We start from the raw sequence: 25,737 nt of genomic DNA, 5'->3' as shown, positions 1-25,737 counted from the left end.
GGTAACGACTTTTTTCTCCCACATGCTGACCTCTGACGTCACCTACCAAGGAAATTACCTTGATAAAAGCATTTTCGGCAGTTAGATGCAACAGCAAAACATTATTTATCAAAAGCAATCTATTAGTATCCACTCTAAAAATAAAAGGTTCCTGGAGTATCCTTTAGGGGTTCTTCAAATTGAAACTGTGGGGGAACCCCTATAAGTTCCTCAAAGAACCCCTTTAAATGAATCCTCGAAGAACCTTTTGAATAACATTTTGGCGTTCATTTTTGAACAACCCCCCTCCCCTATTATTATTATTAATAATAATAATATTATTATTGTTTTGTTAGTCATCTGTATAATTACAATTTTTTCATCCTCCCTACACCTCTGATGAATATAACAGGAAACCTGTTTGATCACCATGCACTGCAAAATCCTTTTGGCTAAGGATAAGGAGAACCACATATATTGGACATGGGGCTCTGCTGGGAGTTTACCTCATATTATTATTTATTATTATTAATAGGACCAGAGGAATACCTATGTGAGAATGCTGTTCATCGACTACAGCTCGGCATTCAACACCATAGTACCCTCCAAGCTCGTCATCAAGCTCGAGACCCTGGGTCTCGACCCCGCCCTGTGCAACTGGGTACTGGACTTCCTGACGGGCCGCCCCCAGGTGGTGAGGGTAGGCAACAACATCTCCTCCCCGCTGATCCTCAACACTGGGGCCCCACAAGGGTGCGTTCTGAGCCCTCTCCTGTACTCCCTGTTCACCCACGACTGCGTGGCCACGCACGCCTCCAACTCAATCATCAAGTTTGCGGACGACACAACAGTGGTAGGCTTGATTACCAACAACGACGAGACGGCCTACAGGGAGGAGGTGAGGGCCCTCGGAGTGTGGTGTCAGGAAAATAACCTCACACTCAACGTCAACAAAACTAAGGAGATGATTGTGGACTTCAGGAAACAGCAGAGGGAACACCCCCCTATCCACATCGATGGAACAGTAGTGGAGAGGGTAGCAAGTTTTAAGTTCCTCAGCATACACATCACAGACAAACTGAATTGGTCCACTCACACAGACAGCATCGTGAAGAAGGCGCAGCAGCGCCTCTTCAACCTCAGGAGGCTGAAGAAATTCGGGTTGTCACCAAAAGCACTCACAAACTTCTACAGATGCACAATCGAGAGCATCCTGGCGGGCTGTATTACCGCCTGGTACGGCAACTGCTCCGCCCTCAACCGTAAGGCTCTCCAGAGGGTAGTGAGGTCTGCACAACACATCACCGGGGGCAAACTACCTGCCCTCCAGGACACCTACACCACCCGATGTTACAGGAAGGCCATAAAGATCATCAAGGACATCAACCACCCGAGCCACTGCCTGTTCACCCGCTATCATCCAGAAGGCGAGGTCAGTACAGGTGCATCAAAGCTGGGACCGAGAGACTGAAAAACAGCTTCTATCTCAAGGCCATCAGACTGTTAAACAGCCACCACTAACATTGAGTGGCTTCTGCCAACACACTGACACTGACACTGACTCAACTCCAGCCACTTTAATAATGGGAATTGATGGGAAATGATGTAAATATATCACTAGCCACTTTAAACAATGCTACCTTATATAATGTTACTTACCCTACATTATTCATCTCATATGCATACGTATATACTGTACTCTATATCATCGACTGCATCCTTATGTAATACATGTATCACTAGCCACTTTAACTATGCCACTTTGTTTACATACTCATCTCATATGTATATACTGTACTCGATACCATCTACTGTATCTTGCCTATGCTGCTCTGTACCATCACTCATTCATATATCCTTATGTACATATTCTTTATCCCCTTACACTGTGTATAAGACAGTAGTTTTTGAATTGTTAGTTAGATTACTTGTTGGTTATTACTGCACTGTCGGAACTAGAAGCACAAGCATTTCGCTACACTCGCATTAACATCTGCTAACCATGTGTATGTGACAAATAAAATTTGATTTGATTTGATTTGATTTAATAATAATAATACACACAACAATAGCACAATATTTTAGTTGTCAGTGTTCATTATGATGAACCCCACCTCCTATGAGGTTCTTGGAAGAACCTTTTGGGGGCACTTTTCAGAACTAAGAACGCTAAGCTTCTTCAAAAAACTTTGAGGATCTTAGAAGGACCCTTGTTGAACCCCTAATTTTTTGACAATAACAATAATTTGTTTACAAGCATGATAGCTGTACTTTTAGTTTATGGTTTATGCAGCTTGTTGGCCAATCAGCGTTTCGCAATGAGTTCAATGCACTTGAATATATCAAAGCATTATTTACGACTTCACTACTGGTAAATTCCCACCTCCCACTTGGGTACGAATGCAACATTATCCTGGGACTTGTAGATAAGTGAATGCCCAGTCAAATTAATTTTTGTGTGTAGGCTACAGGATTTAAATGTTGGCACACTACTCCACTATGCCATTTTGCTTTTGTTCAGTTCAGAACATTACAGCCCCTAAAAAGATGTGATAAGACAAAATGTTGAATGGTACACAGTATGGCTTCAGACATGTTGTCACTTGAGACACATTTCAAGACGTATTCCATTCTAATGCGTCAAACTAAAAGACATGTTCATGTGTGAATGGTTGTGAGATGTTATGGCCAAATCTTGCAATTCACAAGTACACATTTCGTGTCATGGCATATTCTCTTTTTTTGTTCTATCATTATACACATTTGGAACATAGAATGATGTCTAACACAAGCCTTGTCACTTTGGTCTTTTCTTTTCATGCCAGAATTAATTGAAGTAGTGAAAAACTATGATGTCACCAAGAGGAAATGGCTACCTGTGGAGCTGGAGCTGAGGAGACACAAGGAGCTGATGGTGAAGTCAGACATAGCCCAGGCTGCCCTGGAGGTTAAACTGAAAAAATGTCGCAACCAGGTCAATGTGGAGATTAAGAAGCGCTATAAGCCCGAAGCAGACTTTCAGCACTTGGTATGGATCCCTTTAACTTTGTTAGGCTGTCCTATTGGAGCTCATGATTTAGACTTTGAGGTCAAGAATTCATTATCATTAGGTCATTATCATGGTACGTGTCCGATTGTTATTAGCACCATCATCTCGAACTTCCCAACATGCTTCTCATAAACTGAAGCCACTTACAGTTTGTTGATCAATAAATGCATGGTTTATTTGGTTAATGTTGTACTTTCTGCAGTCTATAAGATGATGGGATAAACATTTATCTTAAATGTCATACAGTACATTCGGAAGGTATTCAGACCCCTTTACTTTTCCCATATTGTTAACTTACAGCCTTATTCTAAAATGTATTAAATAGTTTTTTTTCCTCATCAATCAACACACAATATCCTATAATGACAAAGCAAATATCACATTTACATAAGGATTCAGACCCTTTACTCAGTACTTTGTTGAAGCACATTTGTCAGTGATTACAGCACTGAATCTTCTTGGGTATGACACTACAAGCCTGGTACAAATCTATTTGGGGAGATTCTCTCATTCTTCTCTGCAGATCCTCTCAAGATCTGTCAGGTTGGATGGGGAGCGTCGCTGCACAGCTATTTTCATGTATCTTCAGAGATGTTTGATTGGGTTCAAGTCCGGCTCTAGCTATGTCCTGTTGGAAGGTGAACCTTCGCCCCAATCTGAGGTCCTGAGTGTTCTGGAGCAGGTTTTCATCAAGGAACTCTCTGTACTTTGCCCTGTTCATCTTTCCCTCAATCCTGACTAGTCTCCAAGCCCCTGCCGCTGAAAAACATCCACACAGTATGATGCTGCCAGCACCATGCTTCACTGTAGGGATGTAGGTTCACTGTAGGTTTCCTCCAGATGTGACACTTGGCATTCAGGCCAGATAATCTTGTTTTCTGGGTCTGAAAGTCCTTTAGGTGACTTTTGGCAAACTCCAAGCGGGCTGTCATGTGCCTTTTACTGAGGAGTGGCTTCCATTTGGAAACTCTACCATAGAGGCCTGATTGGTGGAGTGCTGCAGAGATGTTTGTCCTTCTGGAAGGTTCTCCCATCTCCACAGAGGAACTCTGGAGCTCCATCAGAGTGACCATCGGGTTCTTGGTCACCTCCCTGACCAAGGTCCTTCTCCCCCAATTGCTCAGTTTGGCCGGGCGGCCAGCTCTGGGAAGAGTCTTGGTGCTTCCAAACATCTTCCATTTAAGAATGATGGAGGCCACTGTGTTCTTGGGGACCTTCAATGCTGCAGACATTTTTTGGTACCCTTTCCCAGATTTGTGCCTCGACACAATCCTGTCTTGGAGCTCTACAGACATTTCCTTTGACCTCATGGCTTGGTTTTTGCTCTGATGTTGACTGTCAACTCTGGGACCTTATATAGACAGGTGTGTGCCTTTCCAAATCATGTCCAACCAATTGAATTTGCCACAGGTGGACTCCAATCAAGTTGTAGAAACATCTCAAGGATGATCAATGGAAACAGGATGCACCTGAGCTCAATTTCGAGTCTCATAGCAAAGGGTCAGAATACTTATGTAAATAAAGTATTTCTGTTTTTTATTATTCATAAATGTGCAAACATTTCTAAAAACCTGTTTTTGCTTTGTCATTATGGGGTATTGTGTGTAGATTGATGAGATTCTTTTCTTTTTTTAACAACTTTTAGAATAAGGCTGTAACTTAACAAAATTAGGAAAAAGTGAAGGAGTCTGAATATTTTCAGAATGCACTGTATATCCACACAGCAGCGACAATTGCAACTGATGTGTGATATACTGGTTCACGACAGGAAGTCCAATGCATGCCTGAATGATGAGCAGAGATCTATGCTGGCCAACTTCAACCACAGGGGAGCCAATGTCACCCAACACAAGAGCAAACAATAGGCTACTACAAGTATAGTCATATCCCAGTACTTTTTTAAATGACCTCATACTTTATTCATTTGGGTTTTGTTTCTATTGATTTCTCATTCGATTATCTGTCATTGACGAGTCTTCATTCCCGTCTCACTCTGATATTAGTTATGATAGAACTGATGATGACACTTTATCACTGAAAATCCACATTTAAACCAAGATCAAATTATTTCACATGTACCCTTACAAGACAGTGTAAAAGCTTGTGGCTTGTGGATGGTCCGTGTATCACTCTTTCACGTAGTGTTTCAATGTGTACAGGTCCTGGATATAACAGTGGTAAACCACTTAAGTCGAGGGCAAGAGAAAAAAGGGTAAGTGTGGACCAGAGGAGGCTAGTGGGAGGAGCTATAGGAGGATGGGCTCATTGTAATGTCTGGAATGGATTTAATGGAACGGAGTCAAATGTTGTTTCCATATGTTTGATGTGTTTTGTTACCAATCCATCCTCCCACCAGCCTCCTATGGTGTGGACCTCTTGAGGTTTAAGTTATGATTCATTTTGATAGATCTTTGACCCATGTTCTGCACTTTTGGGCATTCCAAGCTATCTTCCATGACACCGAATGCAGGTGCTCCCGCTGGAAAGACAGGAAGAGTAGGTGGTCGCTCAGAAGATCACCTTGGGGGAAGACGAGTGGAAAAGGTAAGCAGAGGCATAATGTGGATTTGACCCATACTTTTCATAAAAACAAGGCTGCAACATGGAGGTCGATGGATTGGTTAACTTTAATAATTAGAAAACAATTCACTGGGGTTTCAGTTTCAACCACATAAAAACAATTAACTGAATTGTTCAAGTTGAAAAATCGATTCTTTGTCCTTTGTTTCAAAATTGATGCTTCTGGTTTTACGCTAAATATTTTACTAATAAGTATTGGCCTTCACAGTACAAAAGCAGTCCAGTTTTCTGAATGTTATTTGAACCACCTGGAGTGGAACTAAGGCCTTTTTACCAGGGAGACAGTTATTTGGTTCAGCCAGTCTATCTTAAGCCCTTGGCACAAAAAACATGAGTTTATTTTTAGTTCAAACATATAGATTCATTTGATAAGCCGGTCGTTAGGTCTTTGACAATAAATCATTAGACATTGTGTGGGATAGAAATAACCTTACTGGATAATCAATTAACAGAGAACCCTTAATATACACCATGATTTGTCTGGTGTTACAGTTACCAAAACATTAATGCGGAATCATCTGATGTGTTCATGGCCATTGTGTCCCTGTAGTTGGGCCTAGTGTGTTGTCACCTCCTACTAGCTGGCGTATTCATCAGGCCCTCTGCTCAGCATCATCCTCTCAGTGCACAGAGCAGCACACCCGTCTGCTCAGGTGGAAATAGCACAGGACCATTCACATTGTGCTTCCCAAATGGCACCCTATTCCCTATATAGTTAACTACACTATATATGCAAAAGTATGTGGACACCCCTTTAAATGAGTAGATTCGGCTATTTCAGCCACACCCATTGCTGACAGGTGTATAAAATAGAGGACACAGCCATGCAATCTCCATAGCCAAACATTGGCCGTAGAATGGCCTTACTGAAGAGCTCAGTGACTTTCAACGTGTTACCGTCATAGGATGCCACCTTTCCAACAAGTCAGTGCCCCACTCAACTGTAAGTGCTATTATTGTGAAGTGGAAACGTCTAGGAGCAACAATGGCACAGTTGAGAAGTGGTAGGCCACACAAGCTCACGGAACAGGACCGTCAAGCATGTAGCGCGTAAAAATTGTCTGTCCTCGGTTGCAACACTCACTACCGAGTTTCAAAATGCCTCTGGAAGCCACGTCAGCACAATAACTGTGCTGACGTGGCTTCAATAACTGTTCGGAGCTTCATGAAATGGGTTTCCATGGCCGAGCAGCCGCACACAAGCCTAAGATCACCATGCGCAATGCCAAGCGTCGCCTGGAGTGGTGTAAAGCTCTCCCCCATTGGACTCTGGAGCAGTGGAAACTTGTTCTCTGGAGTGATTAATCACGCTTCACCATTTGGCAGTCCGACAGACGAATCTGAGTTTGGCGGATGCCAGGAGAATGCCACCTGCCCGAATGCATAGTGCATTCTGTTTTTCATGAATCGGTCTAGGCCCCTAAGTTCCAGTGAAGAATAATCTTAACACTACAGCATACAATGACATTCTAGACGATTCTGTACTTCCAACTTTGTGGCAACAGTTTGGGGAAGGCCCTTTCCTGTTTCAACATGACAATGCCCCCGTGCACAAAGCAATGTCCAAACAGAAATGGTTTGTTGAGATCCGTGTGGAAGAACTTGACTGGCCTGCACAGAGCCCTGACCTCAACCCCATCGAACACCTTTTGGATGAATTTGAACGCCAACTGCGAGCTAGGTCTAATCGCACAACTTCAGTGTCCAACCTAACTAATGCTCTTGTGGCTGAATGGAAGCAAGTCCCCATAGCAATGTTACAACATCTAGTGGAAAGCCTTAACAGAATAATGGAGGCTGTAATAGCAGCAAAGGGGGGGGGCAACTCCATATTAATGCCCATGATTTTGAAATTAGATGTTCAATGAGCAGGTGTCCACATACTTTTGGTCAGGTAGTGTATATACACTGGGTGTACAAAACATTAAGGATGCCTGCTCTTTCCATGACACAGACTGACTAGCTGAATCCAGGTGAAAGCTATGATCCCTTATTGGTGTCACGTTTTTAAATCCACTTCAATCAGTGTAGAGGTGGCAGGTAGCCTAGCGGTTAGAACATTGGGCCAGTAGCCGAAAGGTCACTGGTTCGAATACCTGAGCCTTCGAGGTGCCCTTGAGCAAGGCAGTTAACCCTAATTTCCTCCAGGGGCGCCTTACTACTAAGGCTGACCATGTAAAACAACACATTTCACTGCACCTATCTGGTGTATGTGACAATAAAACAAGTTTAATTTCATTTCTTTTTTTACTACATTTAGTGCAGGAAGGAATATGGTATCATCTGGGATGTAGCCTTTCTGACTGCCTTGTCACATTTATTCTCCTCCCACATGCACTGTAGAGATCACTTCACTCTGAGGGAGCAAAGACTACTCAGCACTGTGTGAGTTCATTCAATTTGAGTAGGCCCACTCATTAATCTTGAAAATGGCAAGTGTTTCATACTTTTATTCAGAAAGTTGAGACTACGATTGTGAAAGCAACCGTCACAAACCCAGAGACTTTCTGGCAAGAGCATTTGGAAAGGACAATAAAGCCTACTTAACTCAATCCCTGTGGCTCAAGCTGTTTTTCCCCAATTCCCATGCAATAAAATGGTCAATGTTCTTGACTCCCAATGATGAAACCACTGATGACCCTTAAACCACCGTGGAGCTCGACACCATAGCAGAGATGGAAATGACCACCACCACAGAGCCCAGACTCAAACGGGTCTTCACTCCCACTTTGAGACACTACTTCCTGTCTGAAACAGTAAGAACTGTCTCATTGATATCATCTTCTTATGTTAAACTACAGTTGAAGTCGGAAGTTTACATACACCTTAGCCAAATACATTTAAACTCAGGTTTTCACAATTCCTGACATTTAATCCTAGTAAAAATTCCCTGTCTTAGGTCAGTTAGGATCACCACTTTATTTTAAGAATGTGAAATGTTGATTTATTTCAGCTTTTATTTCTTTCATCACATACCCAGTGGGTCAGAAGTTTACATATTAGTATTTGGTAGCATTGCCTTTAAATTGTTTAACTTGGGTCAAACGTTTCAGGTAGCCTTCCACAAGCTTCCCACAATAAGTTGGGTGAATTCTGGCCCATTCCTCCTGACAGAGCTGGTGTAACTGAGCCAGGTTTGTAGGCCTCCTTGCTCACACACGCTTTTTCAGTTCTGCCCACAAATTTTCTATAGGATTGAGGTCAGGGCTTTGTGATGGCCACTCTAATACCGTGACTTTGTTGTTCTTAAGCCATTTTACCACAACTTTGGAAGTATGTTTGTGGTCATTGTCCATTTGGAAGACCCATTTGAGACCAAGCTTTAACTACCTGACTGATGTCCTGAGATGTTGCTTCAATATATCCACGTAATTTCCCCCTCATGATTTGCACTTTTCGCATCAAAGTACGTTCATCTCTAGGAGACAGAATGCGTCTTCTTCCTGAGCGGTATGATGGATGCGTGGTCCCATGGTGTTTGTACTTGCGTACTATTGTTTGTACAGATGAACATGGTACATGCAGGCGTTTGGAAATTGCTCCCAAGAATTAACCAGACATGTGGAGGTCTGGTTGATTTTCCCATGATGTCAAGCAAAGAGGCACTGATTTTGAAGGTAGACCTTGAAATACATCCACAGGTACACCTCCAATTGACTCAAATGTTGTCAATTAGCCTATCAGAAGCTTCTAAAGCCATGACATAATTTTCTGGAATTTTCCAAGTTGTTTAAAGGCACAGTCAACTTAGTGTATGTAAACTTCTGACCCACTGGAATTGTGATACAGTGAATTATAAGTGAAATAATCTGTCTGTAAACAATTGTTGTAAAACATACTTGTGTCATGCACAAAGTAGATGTTCTAACTGACTTGCCAAAATTATAGTTTGTTAACAAGAAATTTGTGGAGTGGTTGAAAAACAAGTTTTAATGACTCCAACCTAAGTGTATGTAAACTTCAAACTTCAACTGTACACAGTGACTCTTGAATAGAAATTGTTAGTACTATTTAGAATATGTATAGAACTTTTAACCATCTGTGCTCTATTCAGTTGATTAGTCCAGAAACGTGCGAGCCATGTCGGAAGAGGATCCAGTTCGGATAGATGGCCATGAAGTCCAGGGACTGTTTTGTGGTAGCTCATCCCGAATGTAAACAGAAGTGTCTGAACTACTCTGTCTCTGCCTCATGTGGAGCTCATGGATCTGAAGTACCTCAACTCAATATTCCCAAAAGTTCCAACCTTGCTTTGTTCTGTTTGTTAAAAATAAGCATTTCTAATTCATTTGCAGGACACGTTAGAGAGCTTTGCCCCACCTACCCAGCTTAGGATCCCTCAGATAATTGTTCAGTGCGTGAACGAAATTGAGAAAAGAGGATTGGAGGAGCAATATTATTCTCAATCTGGAATAGTTTCTATTCAGACACATTTATATTTGACTAGTTATCAGCATGTTTGACTTCCTCCTCCCTCTGTTGTTGCAGAAAGGCATTTAACGTGTTCCTGGGGGTGAGCGTATGGTGAAGCAGCATGCCCAGAGTGGATGACATACACATAATTTCCTGAGGAAACTGAAGGAGTCTCTCATCACCTTCAGGCTGCATAGAACCTTCATGGAGGCCTGTGGTATGTGATCACTTTTAATGACAGGGTTGGGATCAATTCAGAATTACTGAATTGAATTAAATTCAAACAATACATTTGAATTGGCTACACCTCACAGCAAGCATAATTTGAATTGCATTTGAATTGAAGGAAGCATAATTGAATTCAAAGCAATTCAAAGCAATTTAACTGAGATGTGAAACATGAAAGTTTCATTCAGGTGACAAAAGGATAGGACACTTATTATTGCAAAGCATACAACAAATAAAGACTATGATGATGTGTAGAATAAATATGCCTTTTGAATTTTGTTTCACAGTCATCAGGGAGTTGTCAAATATTACAACAATAACCATCTACCCTAAATGGGTCAGGTTAACGCATTCTCCAACACTTGGTACCTAAGGGTTTGCGAGGCGATTTTGAGATGCTCATTAAAAATCCATCCATGAGCGTTACTGCCAAATGCACTGCATCAATCATTATATTCATGTAGATTACATAGCTTAGATACTTTAGTGCGGCTTCAAACCAGAGGCCAAATCACTGTAAATGTTTGAGTGCAACACTCAGAAATCCTGCTTTACACACTCAGGGTCGAGTCCTAACCTCCACTTAATTCAAATTCTCACTTCGTCTCCCAATGACATCAAAATGCATGACTATAAAGTGAAAATTCTACTGAAGTGGAAGTTATGCTTTGCCCAACACAATGAACTGTCACAGGGTAATTTCTTGGGGTGTGACCAATTCAAAAATGTAATTGTAATTAAAGGAACCCCCCCACCAGAGGAAATTGCCGCCACTATTTTAACGTAATTTCCTGTCCTAGAGAGGAAATGCACGTTTAGGTTCCACCTTCGAATTCAGAATTGACCCTAACCCTGTTTAATGATAATCAATTACCATATGGCTGTTTATAAACTTCAACTTAAGTAGAATTTTCACTTTAGCTTGAAAATTTGAGTTGAGTGGAAGTTAGGATTCCCCCTGAGTGTGTGAAGCAGGATTTCTGAGTGTTGCACGCAAAGTGATTTGGCCTATGGTTTGAAGCCACACTAAAGTATCTAAACTATGTAATCTACATGAATATAATGATTGATGCAATGCATTTGGCAGTAATGCTCATGGATGGATTTGTAATGAGCATCTCAAAATCACCTCGCAAACCTTTAGGTATCAAGCGCTGGAGAATGTTTACACTTAACCTCATCCATTCAGGGCAGATGGTTATTTCCTTGTTGTAATATGACTCCCTGATAACTGTAAAACTCCCTGATGACTATAAAAATATCAACACTCAATATTTCTCCCAGCCCAGTTTGTCTACTTCCAGCATATTAATTTCAATCTTATATATGGTCTTAAGTGAAGAGTAAGTGGTAATTTGTGGCATGCTGGGAATGAGCCCATTTAAATCAGTCTCTCCCGCTCTCAAAGCCAATTGACTTCAGGACATAACACCAACCCTTTTGTAAATTGCATTGAGATGTCTGAAGGAGCCCAGGGCATTTGCCATCCACAAAACGACTAATGCTACAAAGAACTATAATGTATCTCTAGAGGCCTTCCGAGTCATAATGGAGTGAGTGAATCAACAGAGATAATTGCCAGAGTGAGTGTAGATTATTTTGAGGTATAACGTTATTGTATGTCTCTCAGCATTTTTCTCTGCTGTTCCTTGTCCTAAGGGCCTCACTGATGGGTTGTGTATCGCTTACAGAGATTACAGATGACGACAACAGCACAGCAATCATTTACCAGGCCATAGCAGATCTGCCAAAGCCGAACAGTGACACACTGGTTTTCCTCATGCTGTATCTGCCGAGGTAACACCTAAGGGTGATGGGATACCTCCCTGTGTCTTTAGAGTGATTATTATTTTTTCTCCCCGAGAGGGTACTATTTCCTCAACTTACAGTTCCATAAATGACGAATCCCAATAACTTGTCAGGAAATTGAGCAAAATTGGACCACTCAGATGCAGGTTATTGCAAGAGTAAACAGGAAGTTTATATTCAATAAGAGGTTAATGTCTTCTTAAGTTTTTTGCACACTGCCTTTACTGCCCACTGTAGAGTCCTGCAGAGCCCCTTGTGTCAAATGGGACCAGAACAGAACAATTTGTCCAGGATGTTTGGACCAACCATTTTGGGACATGGAATGGCAGAGCCCTTCCCCACAACCCTTATGAGAGAAACAAACACAAAGCCAAAAGGTGGGCACTGTCTTGTGTATAAATGTCATGCAATTGTGATCTTCACTATTTCACAGTGTTTCAGTATTTAAAAAAAATAAATATCAAGTGTCACATTGAGTATTTCCATTGATCTAGTCCTTTCAGTGGTGTAACATTTCTGCAATGCTACCCATGTAGATGCATGCAATATGTGTAATGCCTCTGCATTTGTGAACCAGGTTACTGTCGATTTCATCATCTCTCTCAGATCACAGGCCAAATGCTGTCGTTCCCTGCTAAGAACTGGAAATGCCACCTCATGGTGTAGAACCAGGTTATATCAGTGATCGATGCCAATGTCAGCCACAGCATAGACAGAGGGCAAACAAACAACCTGACACCAACACTCAGCTGCTGTGCGCTATTGAGAAACTCCACCGTCAATGACTACTCAACAGCCCTTGCCCAAATGTAACCGGGGTGATGTGTCAGTTTTAATGTACACGATGCTGGATTAAGACAAAAGCTGAATCCTCATGGTGCCTCCAACAAGGAACTACCATCTTTTCAGATCGTCTGTTTAACCCGCCGACTTCCCCTGAGCTGTGTATGTACCCTAAGACTCCTACCCATGGTTCCCTAAAGGGCAGAATGAAGAATGCCTTCAATACGTAAGACCACTTTTATTTAATTAAAATTGTTTTTGAAATCTTTTAACACTTTTGAAATTTGTCAAAATAGTTTTGCAGATGGCATATGACAATTTGCTACCTTTTCTCATTGTCCTTGTTAGAATTGGCTTTTTTGCAGTAGCAGGGCAAAGACTGATACGGTTAAAGTTATTTACGTCCCTCAACTGATATCACTGTGGTTTCCTGACTTCTTTAAATTGGATTAGTTTTGTGTGGATAGTTCAGTGGAACGAAGAACGTTGGTATGTTCTTGGGAAAATAAAAGCACTTCACATTTGACTACATATCTGTGTAAAAATGTTAAATATTATATGAAATGTTAAGTATTGTAAAATGGAGTATGATAGGGCAGTGTACATTTGAGGAACTCTCAGCATAATGCATGACGAACACAATTGGGTAGCTGTGATTGAATAAACTGCATTATGAAACATTTCTGCATGATCATGAGTACCAATGTTTTTTTCTTAAACTTGGAACTGATGGTTGCAATTTTGTTAAAAAAAACAACACTTAGTAATTAAAAAAGGTACAAACTCAGTCTGAACCATAAGTGATTGATTAAAGGCAAAATCATTCCATTTCAAAAATGTCACGCAGGAACAAAATTTAATTATGGTTAACTATATCCCATTATGATTGTCACAAATAACAAAGTACAGAATCGAAGGCCAGAATCTCCAGGTCACCTGTTATGTTCAAATTTCAAGCAAACATTTCTTGATTGCTATTTAAAAGTGGAAAACGGCAATTGGTACATCCATTTTTGGACTTTTGCAGATTGCCCCTTTAATCAAAAGAAACATGAGACGGTCAACAATGTATTTCAGAGAAGAATGTCAGAATAACTACAATGCAATTAAAATGGTCACGTTTTAAATCAAAGCACTCATGTTGAAAGGCCCCCAAATTATCACTCAATAATTAAACAGTTTGTAACCAATTCCTTTTATTTTGCAATCTTATAAAAGTCTGCAGCTGATTAGTTTACATTTTCAGGACGCAATTTCTGAGTAACAAAAGGTTAGCACCACCACCTAAAGTAAGTAATGCCAGCAACCCCATGCCAAAATATGACCATTATTTTATAATTCCCCTTACATGGTAGTGAATCCATCATACAGAGCTCATTATAGGGCTAGTGCAGAAATGTAACAGTTAAAATACATTTTATGAAACGTACGTTTCATAAAAGTGGTAGGATGACATTCAGACGTGTCGAGGTAATCAAACCAACCAACGCTCATCATCAGCCTCCCAAAGCATCTCAAATGATGGTAACGTCAGTTAATGCATAAAAGGGGGGGGTACACAATATCAAGTCTAGAACTTTCCAAACACCTAAATAAGTGTCATCTCCTTTTTATATATTGATCTTATGTACAATAACCCAGAGGCAGTGGCATTTCTTCAAGCTAAAATCCTTCATTTGGTTTGACACTAAATGAACAGCGCACACAGAAAATTAACTACAATATAATTTGGTTTTTGAAGCTCCGGTTGAGGTCTTTATATGGCAGAACAATTGAGTTGAGTATGATTACCTCAGCCGGGATTGTTACATTACAACCTGAAAAAAATAGCAATATTAAAACATTGTCATGGTTACATGCTCCAAAAATCAACATGAATCCAATACCCTTTTCACACTATTGCCCTGAAATGCACTGTGCTGGCTCAGATAATTCCTTTTCAGCTAGTCCTTTCCAGCAACTATGGTGGAAGTGTAACCAGTCCAGCTCAACTCAATGTTATAAGTTATAGGCAACTTACCAAGAATGGTGATTGATGGTGTGAGTTCTCCATCTCTGAAGAGTGTTTCACTATCTATTTTGGCATAGGGGTCATTTGGATTGGGGTCACTGGGAGTTCCTTCAACTCTGGCCCACTTGCCGATAGTGCTGTCCCATCCCACTATACAGTTCAACACACAACTGTGATCCTAAAAGAACCATATGAAAATGGAATTAGGTCAGTGTCAATTATCAAACCTACTTTAAAACAAGTGGACATAATAAAAACATGATCTGTGTGCTATGATCAAGCGAAGAACAGCCATTTCAGCATTTAATTTTTGACTGAGGAACTGGCCAATTTTTCAAACAAAAATTTGCCATAATGTTAAGGTAGGCCAATATGAACTGCTTGCCTGTAGAGTAGCCCCATGGAGAATAATGGACTCCCTCACTCGCACCCCAGCCCCGATGGTCACACCTGTGCCTATGGAGACGTTGGGACCCAACTATAGAAAGAGATTTATTTAGATGTTTTATTAGGTATCATTTATTGTCTTTTTGTTGTTTTAGCATGTAGTGTCTTTGACTGTTGAGGAGTTGAATTGTATAGTATATACACCACCGTTCAAAAGTTGAAAGAAAGGCACATTTTCTGTCCATTAAAATAACATCAAATTGATCAGAAATACAGTGTAGACATTTTTAATGTTGTAAATTACTATTGTAGCTGAAAACGGCAGATTTTAATGGAATATCTACATAGGCGTACAGAAGCCCATTGTCAGCAACAATCACTCCTGTGTTCCAATGGCACGTTGTGTTAGCTAATCCAAGTTTATCATTTTAAAAAAGCTAAATGATCATTAGAAAACCCTTTTGCAATTATGTTAGCACAGCTGAAAACTGTTGTTCTGATTAAAGAAGCAATACAACTGGCTTTCTTTAGACTAGTTGAGTATCTGGAGCATCGGCATTTGTGGGTTCGATTACAGGCTCAAAATGGCCAGAAACAAAGACCAGTCTATTCTTGTTCTGAGAAGTGAAGGCTATTCCATGCGAGAAATTGCCAAGAAACTGAAGATCTCACTGTGTACTACTCCCTTCACTGAACAGCGCAAACTGGCCCTAACCAGAATATAAAGAGTGGGAGGCCCTGGTGCACAACTGAGCAAGATGACAAGTATATTAAAGTGTCTAGTTTGAGAAACAGACATCTCACAAGTCCTCAACTGGCAGCTTCATTAAATAGTACCCGCAAAACACCAGTCTCAACATCAACAGTGAAGAGGCGACTCCGGGATGCTGGCCTTCTAGGCAGAGTTGCAAAGAAAAAGCCATATCTCAGACTGGCCAATAAAAATAAAACATTAAGATGGGCAAAATAAGACACTGGACAGAGGAAGATTGGAAAAAAAGTGTTATGGACAGACGGATCTAAGTTTGAGGTGTTCGGATCACAAAGAACAACATTCGTGAGACTCAAAAAAAAATGTAATGATCTGTCAAGCATGGTGGATGCAGTGTTATGGTCTGGGGGTGCTTTGATGGTGGTAAAGTGTGAGATTTGTACAGGGATCTTGAAGAAGGCTATCACTCCATTTTGCAACACCATGCCATACCCTGTGGACGGCACTTAATTGGAGCCTATTTCCTTCTACAACAGGGCAATCACCCAAAGCACAGCGTTAAACTATGCAAGAACTATTTAGAGAAGAAGCAGTCAGCTGGTATTCTGTCTATAGTGGCCAGCACAGTCACTGGATCTCAACCCTATTAAGCTGTTGTGGGAGCACCTTGACCGTATGGTACGTAAGAAGTGCCCATCAAGCCAATACAATTTGTGGGAGGTGCTTCAGGAAGCATGGGGTGAAATCTCTTCAGATTATCTCAGTAAATTGACAACTAGAATGCCAAAGGTCTGCAAGGCTGTAATTGCTGCAAATGGAGGATTCTTTGACGAAAGCAAAGTTTGACGGACACAATTATTATTTATTTAAATTAAAAATCAATTTTTATAACCTTGTCAACGTCTTGACTATATTTCCTATTTATTTTGCAACTAATTTCATGTATGTTTTCAAAGAAAACAACATTTCTAAGTTCTCAAACTTTTGAATGGTATGTAGGTAAGTAGTAAGAGCAAGGATAAGCACTTACCACCGCAGTAGGGTCAATATTGGCTGTTGGGTGAATGTAAACATTTCCTGAAAAAAAAAAATGAAAATAAATAAATAAATATTTTTTTTAAAGGTATAAATACACGTGTAAAGACAACCAAAAACTTCAAAAAAGTAACAAAAGGCAAGTAATGTACTATAACCTACCACTTATTCTAGGCCCTCCTTCCTTGTTTGTAGCCAGTCTTTCAGGGTGGGTTTTATGGTATTGGTTGAGGTACAAGCGACTGGCGTATATTGCAGACCTGTCATTTTTTATTTACAAAAAGCAAATTGTAAAATGGGGAAATGTAAGATGACTTAAGTTAATAAACTCAACAAAAAAAGAAAAGTCCCATTTTCAGGACCCTGTCTTTCTAAGATAATTCATAAAAATCCAAATTACTTCACAGATCTTCATTGTAAAGGGTTTAAACACTGTTTCCCATGCTTGTTCAATGAACCATAGACAATTAATGAACATGCACCTGTGGAACGGTCGTTAAGACACTAACAGCTTACAGACGGTCGGCAATTAAGGTCACAGTTATGAAAACTTAGGACACTAAAGAGGCCTTTCTACAGACTCTGAAAAACACAAAATAAAGATGCCACGGGTCCCTGCTCATCTGCGTGAACATGCCTTAGGCATGCTGCAAGCAGGCTTGAGGACTGCAGATGTGGCCAGGGCAATAAATTGCAATGTCTGTACTGTGAGACGCCTAAAACAGTGCTATACACTATCAACAGATATTCTCATATCTGTTGATAGTAATTGCCGCCAGACTGGAGGTACAAGGACAAAAGACACATTATGTACGGTTGTATTGTATTGATGTCATCCGGTGAACACTGTATAGTTCTGTAGCCACTGACAAAGTCACTGCCTTCTGGTTTTTAGCTCTTGCAAGCCTCTCGGGCTGGCGTTTACAGAACATTTGGTGATTTCTGATTAAGATAAGGGCCTGCTCATAGAAGGCCAGTTAGACATTTTCCTGTGCTTGTTGCAACTCCTAATAAAAAATTACCTTTACCTTACCTATGACTGGTCTCCTTTTTGTTCACCTGTAAATTCCTATTACACAGATTCAGAAGATGGTTGAGTATCCTACTCCAACATCTTCAGGTCCCACTGACCACACAAGTTATTCACAGATTGAGATGACCTACTCACCCTGCAGATTTGATTTGGCTCCAGATGGCAGGTGTTTTGTAGACATAGAGCTTGCCCTGCCCAGCCAGGGCTGTGAAGATGTCCTGTTCTAACCGAATGGCCTCAGCCCGATGCCAGCCATTGCCATTGGTCTGCTCGTCTCTGTGAGGAAGAGACCAATCTATGAGACCATGCTCTTAACATTTATCTCTGGGCGCGTTTGTTTTGCATCATCCGGTAGCCACATTTTAGACCATTCAATTGGTTTTAAAGTGATACCTCCACCCAGAGCACCAGACGATGCAAAACAAGCGTAATAAATAATTCTATAGTACAGTGTTTTCTAAATGTTAGCTCACAACCACTTCCGATTGGATTGTGACCTAAGGCTAGCTTGAAGGTCACAAGAAAGTTTGAAAGACTTTAGATGGGTCATTAACAGCACCAAAGTCACCAAGAAGAGTTGTCAAAAAGAGTAATTGATTCACCAAGTGCCCAAGGATACAGTGGGGATTGTTAAAAGTTGATATAGCACGGTAGTATTAAAATGGAGTGTGAAAGCAAAAGTAATTTGACAAAAGAGGGATCAGAGGCAACATGGTTGACTTGAGTAATGGAACACATACTCAAGGAAGTCCAGAAATATTCTTATATCAAAGTCAATGTCACAACAGTCCCTTTGAATGGGTCCAAATTTGATAGTTAAATATTTTATTGTGCGATTTACTACTAACAAATTGTATAAATGTGTATGCCAACTCCTTCAATCTTGACAAATGATGGATGATGTGCACATCAAAAGATGAGTGAGTGTGTGGAAATAAACCTTCCAAAATACACCTTTGAGAGTGATTTATCACCCCATGTGCTAGTATTGTGACTCAATGAAGAGATACGCTTTTTAGATAGATATTTTTGTGTGACGTATTTGACTAATGCGTATCTCTACTCTAAAACCACACTGTGCAGTGGCCTAGTTGTACCGACTTACCCCTCGTATGGATATCTGGTGATGGGGACGGGAAACAGAATGATGGCAGGAAAGGGAAAAGGGAAAAAGACAAATGAGGAGAAACAATGATAGGAAATTATCAAATTTGCATGCACCACTTCCATGCATAGGGTCCCTGGGGGATCCCTCCCACTCACAACAGCATGTCCTGCTGGTTCTGCTGGAAGACTGCCCCAATGTGTTGGAAGATCTCAGGGGTAAACAGGTAGATTCCACAGTTGATGATGTCACTCACAAAAGTGCTAGGCTTCTCCACATAATGTAAAACCTGAAATAAGAGCAAGAGAAATACTTTCTGGGTCAAGTAATAATTGTAAATATAGAAGCGTGACTAAAATGTGCTGCATCACCTCATTCGTTTGCTGGTTTTCCACGATACATCCATAGTTCATGGACTGCTTTCTGTTTGCCTGCAAAATAAAGAAAAATAAAACAAGTGAGAGACAAATAACGATATCCCATTGTCTCCATCAAGCATATTCCCAACTTTTCCCTGTATTGTTGAAGGCCTAAGCCATAGAAATCATGGATGTCTCCTCACAGTTGTCCCCAGGATGACGAAACTGCTAGACTCTCCGTGTTCCTTCTGGAAGTTGAGCATCTCTGGTAGAGGAAACTCAGAGCACACGTCAGCATTCATAATGAAGAACGCCTCAGGGCCACCAGATAGAATCTGATCTCTGAAATGGTAGATGCCGCCTCCAGTGCCCAAAGCAGCATACTCCTGCAAATACCTACATATTTTCAACAAGTTCATCAATTAGACTACTGTCCATCCATGTGTTCTAGGCTTTGTCTTATTATGACAACGTTGACACAAAATTACTATGATCCTCTCCTTTACCTGATTGAGATTTTGAATTCCTGCTGTGCGCTAGACATGAATCTGGTAAGTTCTTCATTTGGCTGGTAAAAGCCAATTAGCAAAATCTCCTTCATATTTGGCACCTATGGGAAAAATGCAAACCATGTTTCTTTCTACCAATGATGAAGAGAGGGACATTTATTATTTTTGTCAGTGCTAACCTACCTTGGCACATTCTTCAACGTGATGCTGAAGCATGGGCACACCAGCCACTGGAAACAAGGGTTTCGGGACCTCAAAGGACAATGGTCGAAACCGTGTACCTGTATGACAAGTAGGGCAAAAGTCACCTGCTCAGTTGATCATAATTACATTTTGATGACCTGTCTATCCTCGATCAGCACGCCAGTTCTTTCTGGAAATAATTAGAAGATACCTTGGAAAAATTAAAGAAGCTATACTATCCTAGATTATATTATATGGAGTTGAAAGCACCCCTATTCTATTATTTTCTGTTCTATTTTGGTCTAGTGTTGAAAGCCCCAACTTGTGCAATGGGACAATTCAAGTATCTAGCACAGAATGTCTATGCCAGGCTATATTGACAGCTAGCTGTCAGCCTTTTTTCGACAACGCTCATCCGAAAAATTCTTAGATATGGCAAACTGCACCTGAGGGTTTCCATGTTCACGCCACGTCATTCATTAGCCTACAACTAGGGTGTATTCATTATGCAGATTATCTTGCAAAACGTTTTGCTCCAAACGCTCTTCAACGTGACGGAGAAGCGGTTTTCTTAAACGTACATTGTCGTTCATTTTAATTGTATGGTTTCCACGCGTTGCCATTCAAATCTGTAATAGTCTGCGAAGTGTTTGGCACAAGCACCTATCGATTCGGCTATGCGGTGAAGTCCGCTTATTTTTTATGAAGAGAGACACGACTTCACTTCAACTTCCGTTTATGAACCAAACAGAACTCAACAGCGTTTGGAATAAACGGTTTCTGTTGCAAAACGTTTTGTAACAGAATTGTCGTAACGAATACACCCCTAAACTAGCCCTTCAGAGCCAGGCTAGCTAACAGCTAGCTAGATATGTGGCTCTAGATAGCAGAACTGGAGGAATTAACATGTATGAATTTAGTAATTTACTTAACACTCACCTTTCTGTGGGCCTCCAATGAGAATCACAGATTTCAGCATCTTGAATTTGTTGTAGCTAATGTTAGCTGTCTACTAGTAATCTGGATCAAATCCTGACTTTGTCTTCTTCCTGTTTGTTTGTTTTTGCTTAAACGTCATCACGTAAAACGGAGGATTGTGGGAAGTGGTGTTTTGTATACCTTTGTATATCAGAGGCATGTCAAATAATGAGTGGATGAATGCTGTGATGTTATATTCTGCTAGTTGTGACATGAATTATATTTGATTGTAAAACTTTAATGGGGGTATTACATGAATGTATCCTGCTCATCACATTCTCTTCTTCCCACTACTAGGATTCCTTCATGTCTCAAAGTCAGTTCAAACCAGGTCAAACACCTGCTTCACACTGATACCTGTTGTTTCACATCATATTTATGCATGAAAACTGCCTAAGGTCAAAGAAGATCATGAACTTCAATAAAAGAGAACTATACATAAACAGATACAATAACAGAGGAGTTTACTTTCTTATTTGCTCATTAAAATGTAACCTGCAGTAAAATGATCTCCCAAGTGGTTTCTAAAGCACATCTTTTCTACGTTAACTATAACATATGCAAAACCACAGATAGTGTTTGTATCAAACGGATGGAACACCATACTCTGCAATGATCATAAAATTAGATATGAGTCTCTTTGGAGAAGTTAGGCCTCTTCAGCACTCAAAATGTTCAATTAGAGAGACATGCTTAGAGCAGCAGTAAGCATGAGGTTGGATCTGCTGCTATTCTTAACTCCGTGTCATATATGACTTGAATTTGAATAAATCAGCACATGTAAAGTACTCTATCTACCCATTTCCCTACCCTTCACAAGAACCAAAGGATTAACCACTAGGGTGCAGCAGCATAATAAGATTATGACATCTCAGGATGTCAGTACTGCGTATGTTTAGTTAACGACAATGCAAAAAGTCACCTCCAAAATGTTTGGCACCTATGATAAAGATTAACAAAAAACATAATACCAGTAGTAAACTGTCATTGTCTAACATGTGGGATTATATTTTTCTCTATTGATGATTCAATGGAATTAAACAAAATTACACATCAAATAAAATGAAAAAAGTAACCAAAAATGAAGTAAAATAATTATTGGCACCCCTGTTTTCAATACTTTGTGCACTGAGACTTTTCTATAAGGTTTTATGAGATTGGAGAACACATTGGGACAGATCTTAGACCATTCCTCGATACAGAATATTTCCAGATCATTGATATCCTTTGGTCTGCGCTTAATGACTGCCCTCTTCAATTCAAACCACAGGTTTTTAATGGGGTACAATTCAGAAGAATTAGATGGCCATTGCGAAATGTTTACTTTGTTGACAACTAAACCATTTCTTTGTGGATTTTCATGTGTGCTTAGGGGTCATTTTCTTGCTGGAAGATTCACTTGGGGCCAAGTTTAAGCCTTCTGACAGAGGCAACCAGGTTTTTGGATAAACTGACATTTTTGGGCACATTCTTACCATAATTCTGTAAACAATTTAAGATCTTCATACTGTATATCTGGTACACCTGGGTCATTTGGTTTTGTATTCTACATCACTGTAAATATGTGTATACACACACTCTACCTTTCAAAAGCTTGGGGTCACTTAGAAATATCCTAGTTTTTTAAAGAAAAGCATATTTCAAAAAACGCTGTGATCTCGTACAAACACCCGTCTCAACTTCAACAGTGAAGAGGTGTTGCACCAGATCTTCAGTTTCTTGGCAATTTCTCACATAGAATAGCCTTCATTTCTCAGAACAAGAATAGACTGATGAGTTTCAGAAGAAAGTTCTTTGTTTCTGGCCATTTTGCTTCTGTAATCGAACCCACAAATGCTGATGCTCCAGATACTCAACTAGACTAAAGAGGGCCAGTTTTATTGCTTCCTTAATGAGAACAACAGTTTTCAGCTGTGCTAACATAATTTGCAAAAGGGTTTTCTTTTAAAATGATGAACTTGGATTTGTTTACACAATGTGCAATTGGAACACAGGACTGATGGTTGCTGATAATGGGCATCTTTATGCCTATGTAGATATCCATATCCATTTAAAAAATCTGCCGTTTCCAGCTACAATTGTCATTTACAACATTAACAATGTCTACACTATATTTCTGATTATTTGATGTAATTTTGAAATAAAATTGCTTTTCTTCTAAAGCAAGGAAATTTCTCAGTGACCCCCAACTTCTGAACGGTAGTGTTTATACAGTTGAAGTCGGAAGTTTACATACACTTAGGTTGGAGTCATTAAAACTTGTTTCTCAACCACTCCACAAAAGTCTTGTTAATAACAAACTATAGTTTTGGCAAGTCGGTTAGGTCATCTACTTTGTGCATGACATACTCATTTTTCCAACAATTGTTTACAGGCAGATTATTTCACTTATAATTCACTGTATCACAATTCCAGTGGGTCAGAAGTTTACATACACTAAGTTGACTGCCTTTAAACAGCTTGTAAAATTCCAGAAAATGATGTCATGGCTTTAGAAGCTTCTGATAGGCTAATTGACATCATTTGAGTCAATTGGAGGTGTACCTATGGATGTATTTCAAGGCCTACCTTCAAACTCAGTGCCTCTTTGCTTGACATCATGGGAAAATCAAAAGAAATCAGCCAAGACCTCAGAAAAAAATGTAGACCTCCACAAGTCTAGTTCATCCTTGGGAGCAATTTCCAAATGCCTGATGGTACCACGTTCATCTGTACAAACAATAGTACGTAAGTATAAACACCATGGGACCACGCAGCCGTCACACCGATCAGGAGGGAGACGCGTTCTGTCTCCTAGAGAGGAATGTACTTTGGTGCGAAAAGTACAAATCAATCCCAGAACAACAGCAAAGGACCTTGTGAAGATGCTGGAGGAAACAGGTACAAAGTATCTATATCCACAGTTAAACGAGTCCTATATCGACATAACCTGAAAGGCCACTCAGCAAGGAAGAAGCCACTGCTCCAAAACAGCCATAAAAAAAAGCCAGACTACGGTTTGCAACTGCACATGGGGACAGAGATTGTACTTTTTGGATAAATGTCCTCTGCTCTGATGAAACAAAAATAGAGCTGTTTGGCCATAATAAACATTGTTATGTTTGGAGGAAAAAGGGGGAGGCTTCCAAGCTGAAGAACACCATCCCATCCGTGAAGCACAGGGTGGCAGCATCATGTTGTGGGGGTGCTTTGTTGCAGGAGGGACTGGTGCACTTCACAAAATAGATGGCATCATGATGGAGGAAAATGATGTGGATATATTGAAGCAACATCTCAACACATCAGTTAAAGTTAAAGCTTGGTCGCAAATGGGTCTTCCAAATGGACAATGACCCCAAGCATACTTCCAAAGTTGTGGCAAAGTTGTGGCAAAATGGCTTAAGAACAACAAAGTCAAGGTATTGGAGTGGCCATCACAAGTCCCTGACCTCAATCCTATAGAAAATTTCTATAGAAAATTTGTGGGCAGAACTGAAAAAGCGTGTGCGAGCAAGGAGGCCTTCAAACCTGACTCAGTTACACCACCTCTGTCAGGAGGAATGGGCCAAAATTCCCCCAACTGATTGTGGGAAGCTTGTGGAAGGCTAAACGTTTGACCCAAGTTTAAAGGCAATTTAATGGCAATGGTACCAAATACTAAGTGAGTGTATGTAAACTTCTGACCCACTGGGAATGTGATGAAAGAAAAATATAAGCTGAAATAAATCATTCTCTCTACTATTATTCTGACATTTCATTCTTAAAATAAAGTTGTGATCCTAACTGGCCTAAGATAGGGAATTTTTTACTAGGATTAAATGTCAGGAATTGTGAAAAACTGATTTGAAATGTATTTGGCTAAGGCGTATGTAAACTTCCGACTTCAACTGTATATATTGTGGCGTACAGCAGGTCAGCCACCAGGGGGAGACTCGTCGATGCGATGGCTCCATCTGCTGGACGTGCCAGGTCTCTAATTGGGGCTGATTGGGAGCTTGTGAGTAATCAAGGGCTGATTGCTCACCAGCTGTGCAAGGCCCATAAAGCTGCCAGAAGGGCAGGGGAGAGCAGGGGAAGAAAGGACTCCCGTATAGTTGAGGGCGGTTGCAGAGGTATGTGCAGGGAGTACAGTTTTTGTGCCCAATAGGATACAGCAAGATCCGGAGCCCAGAAGACGGTATCCCGGAGAGGGTCTCATGGGGGAGACCTATCCTTTTCTTTTTGATTTATTATTTAAATAAACACCCTTGAAACTGAGCTAATCATACTTTGTCCGTGTCTGATCTGTGTAAACATCTTGACCAAACCCCCTGGTCTGCCACAAGTGGTGGAGAATACGGGCATTCTGATAACGTGGTCAGATCAGGGTTGACGTTTACACAGCATCAGCATGGACGAGTTGATAGCTCAGTTCGTCCGGGCCCAACAAGCACAACAGGCAGTTCAGGAACGAACGCTGGAGGAACAGTGACAGCAAAACATCCGCCTCGTTGAGGAAATCAAGAAGCTGCAAGGAGGAGCGTCTCCTAAATCACATCCCAACCAGTTTTTAATCAAGCTAACAGAAGACGATGACATCGAAGCATACCTCTGTACGTTTGAACG

At 40.6% G+C, this 25,737-nt stretch overlaps 1 protein-coding gene and 1 pseudogene across 2 annotated transcripts; one reads left to right on the top strand and one right to left on the bottom strand.

Annotated features, from left to right (window-relative positions):
• Positions 1 to 2,541: 2,541 nt before the first annotated feature.
• Positions 2,542 to 12,724, top strand: LOC112224989 (annotated as a pseudogene).
• A 1,296-nt stretch (positions 12,725 to 14,020) lies between these two features.
• LOC112225154 (mannose-1-phosphate guanyltransferase alpha-A) lies at positions 14,021 to 21,247 on the bottom strand. 2 transcript variants are annotated; one of them, XM_024388831.2, is made up of 13 exons: positions 21,115 to 21,247; positions 20,176 to 20,273; positions 19,990 to 20,093; positions 19,687 to 19,879; positions 19,496 to 19,555; positions 19,283 to 19,413; positions 19,125 to 19,139; positions 18,155 to 18,295; positions 17,149 to 17,246; positions 16,982 to 17,028; positions 15,238 to 15,330; positions 14,862 to 15,030; positions 14,021 to 14,658 (listed from the first exon to the last, which is right to left on the bottom strand). In XM_024388831.2, exons 1-13 carry the CDS (start codon positions 21,152 to 21,154, stop codon positions 14,558 to 14,560), a joined length of 1,290 nt encoding a protein of 429 aa, XP_024244599.1. In that variant the 5' UTR covers positions 21,155 to 21,247; the 3' UTR covers positions 14,021 to 14,557. The 2 variants fall into 2 exon arrangements, with proteins under 2 accessions (XP_024244599.1, XP_024244600.1); XM_024388832.2 differs by lacking the exon at positions 19,125 to 19,139.
• Positions 21,248 to 25,737: the final 4,490 nt, after the last annotated feature.

Source organism: Oncorhynchus tshawytscha, linkage group LG26 (genome assembly GCF_018296145.1).
Source record: "Oncorhynchus tshawytscha isolate Ot180627B linkage group LG26, Otsh_v2.0, whole genome shotgun sequence".
NCBI classification, from domain to species: Eukaryota; Metazoa; Chordata; class Actinopteri; order Salmoniformes; family Salmonidae; genus Oncorhynchus; species Oncorhynchus tshawytscha.
Note: the sequence above shows the minus strand (reverse complement) of the source record. Positions and strands in the feature narration are given on the sequence as shown.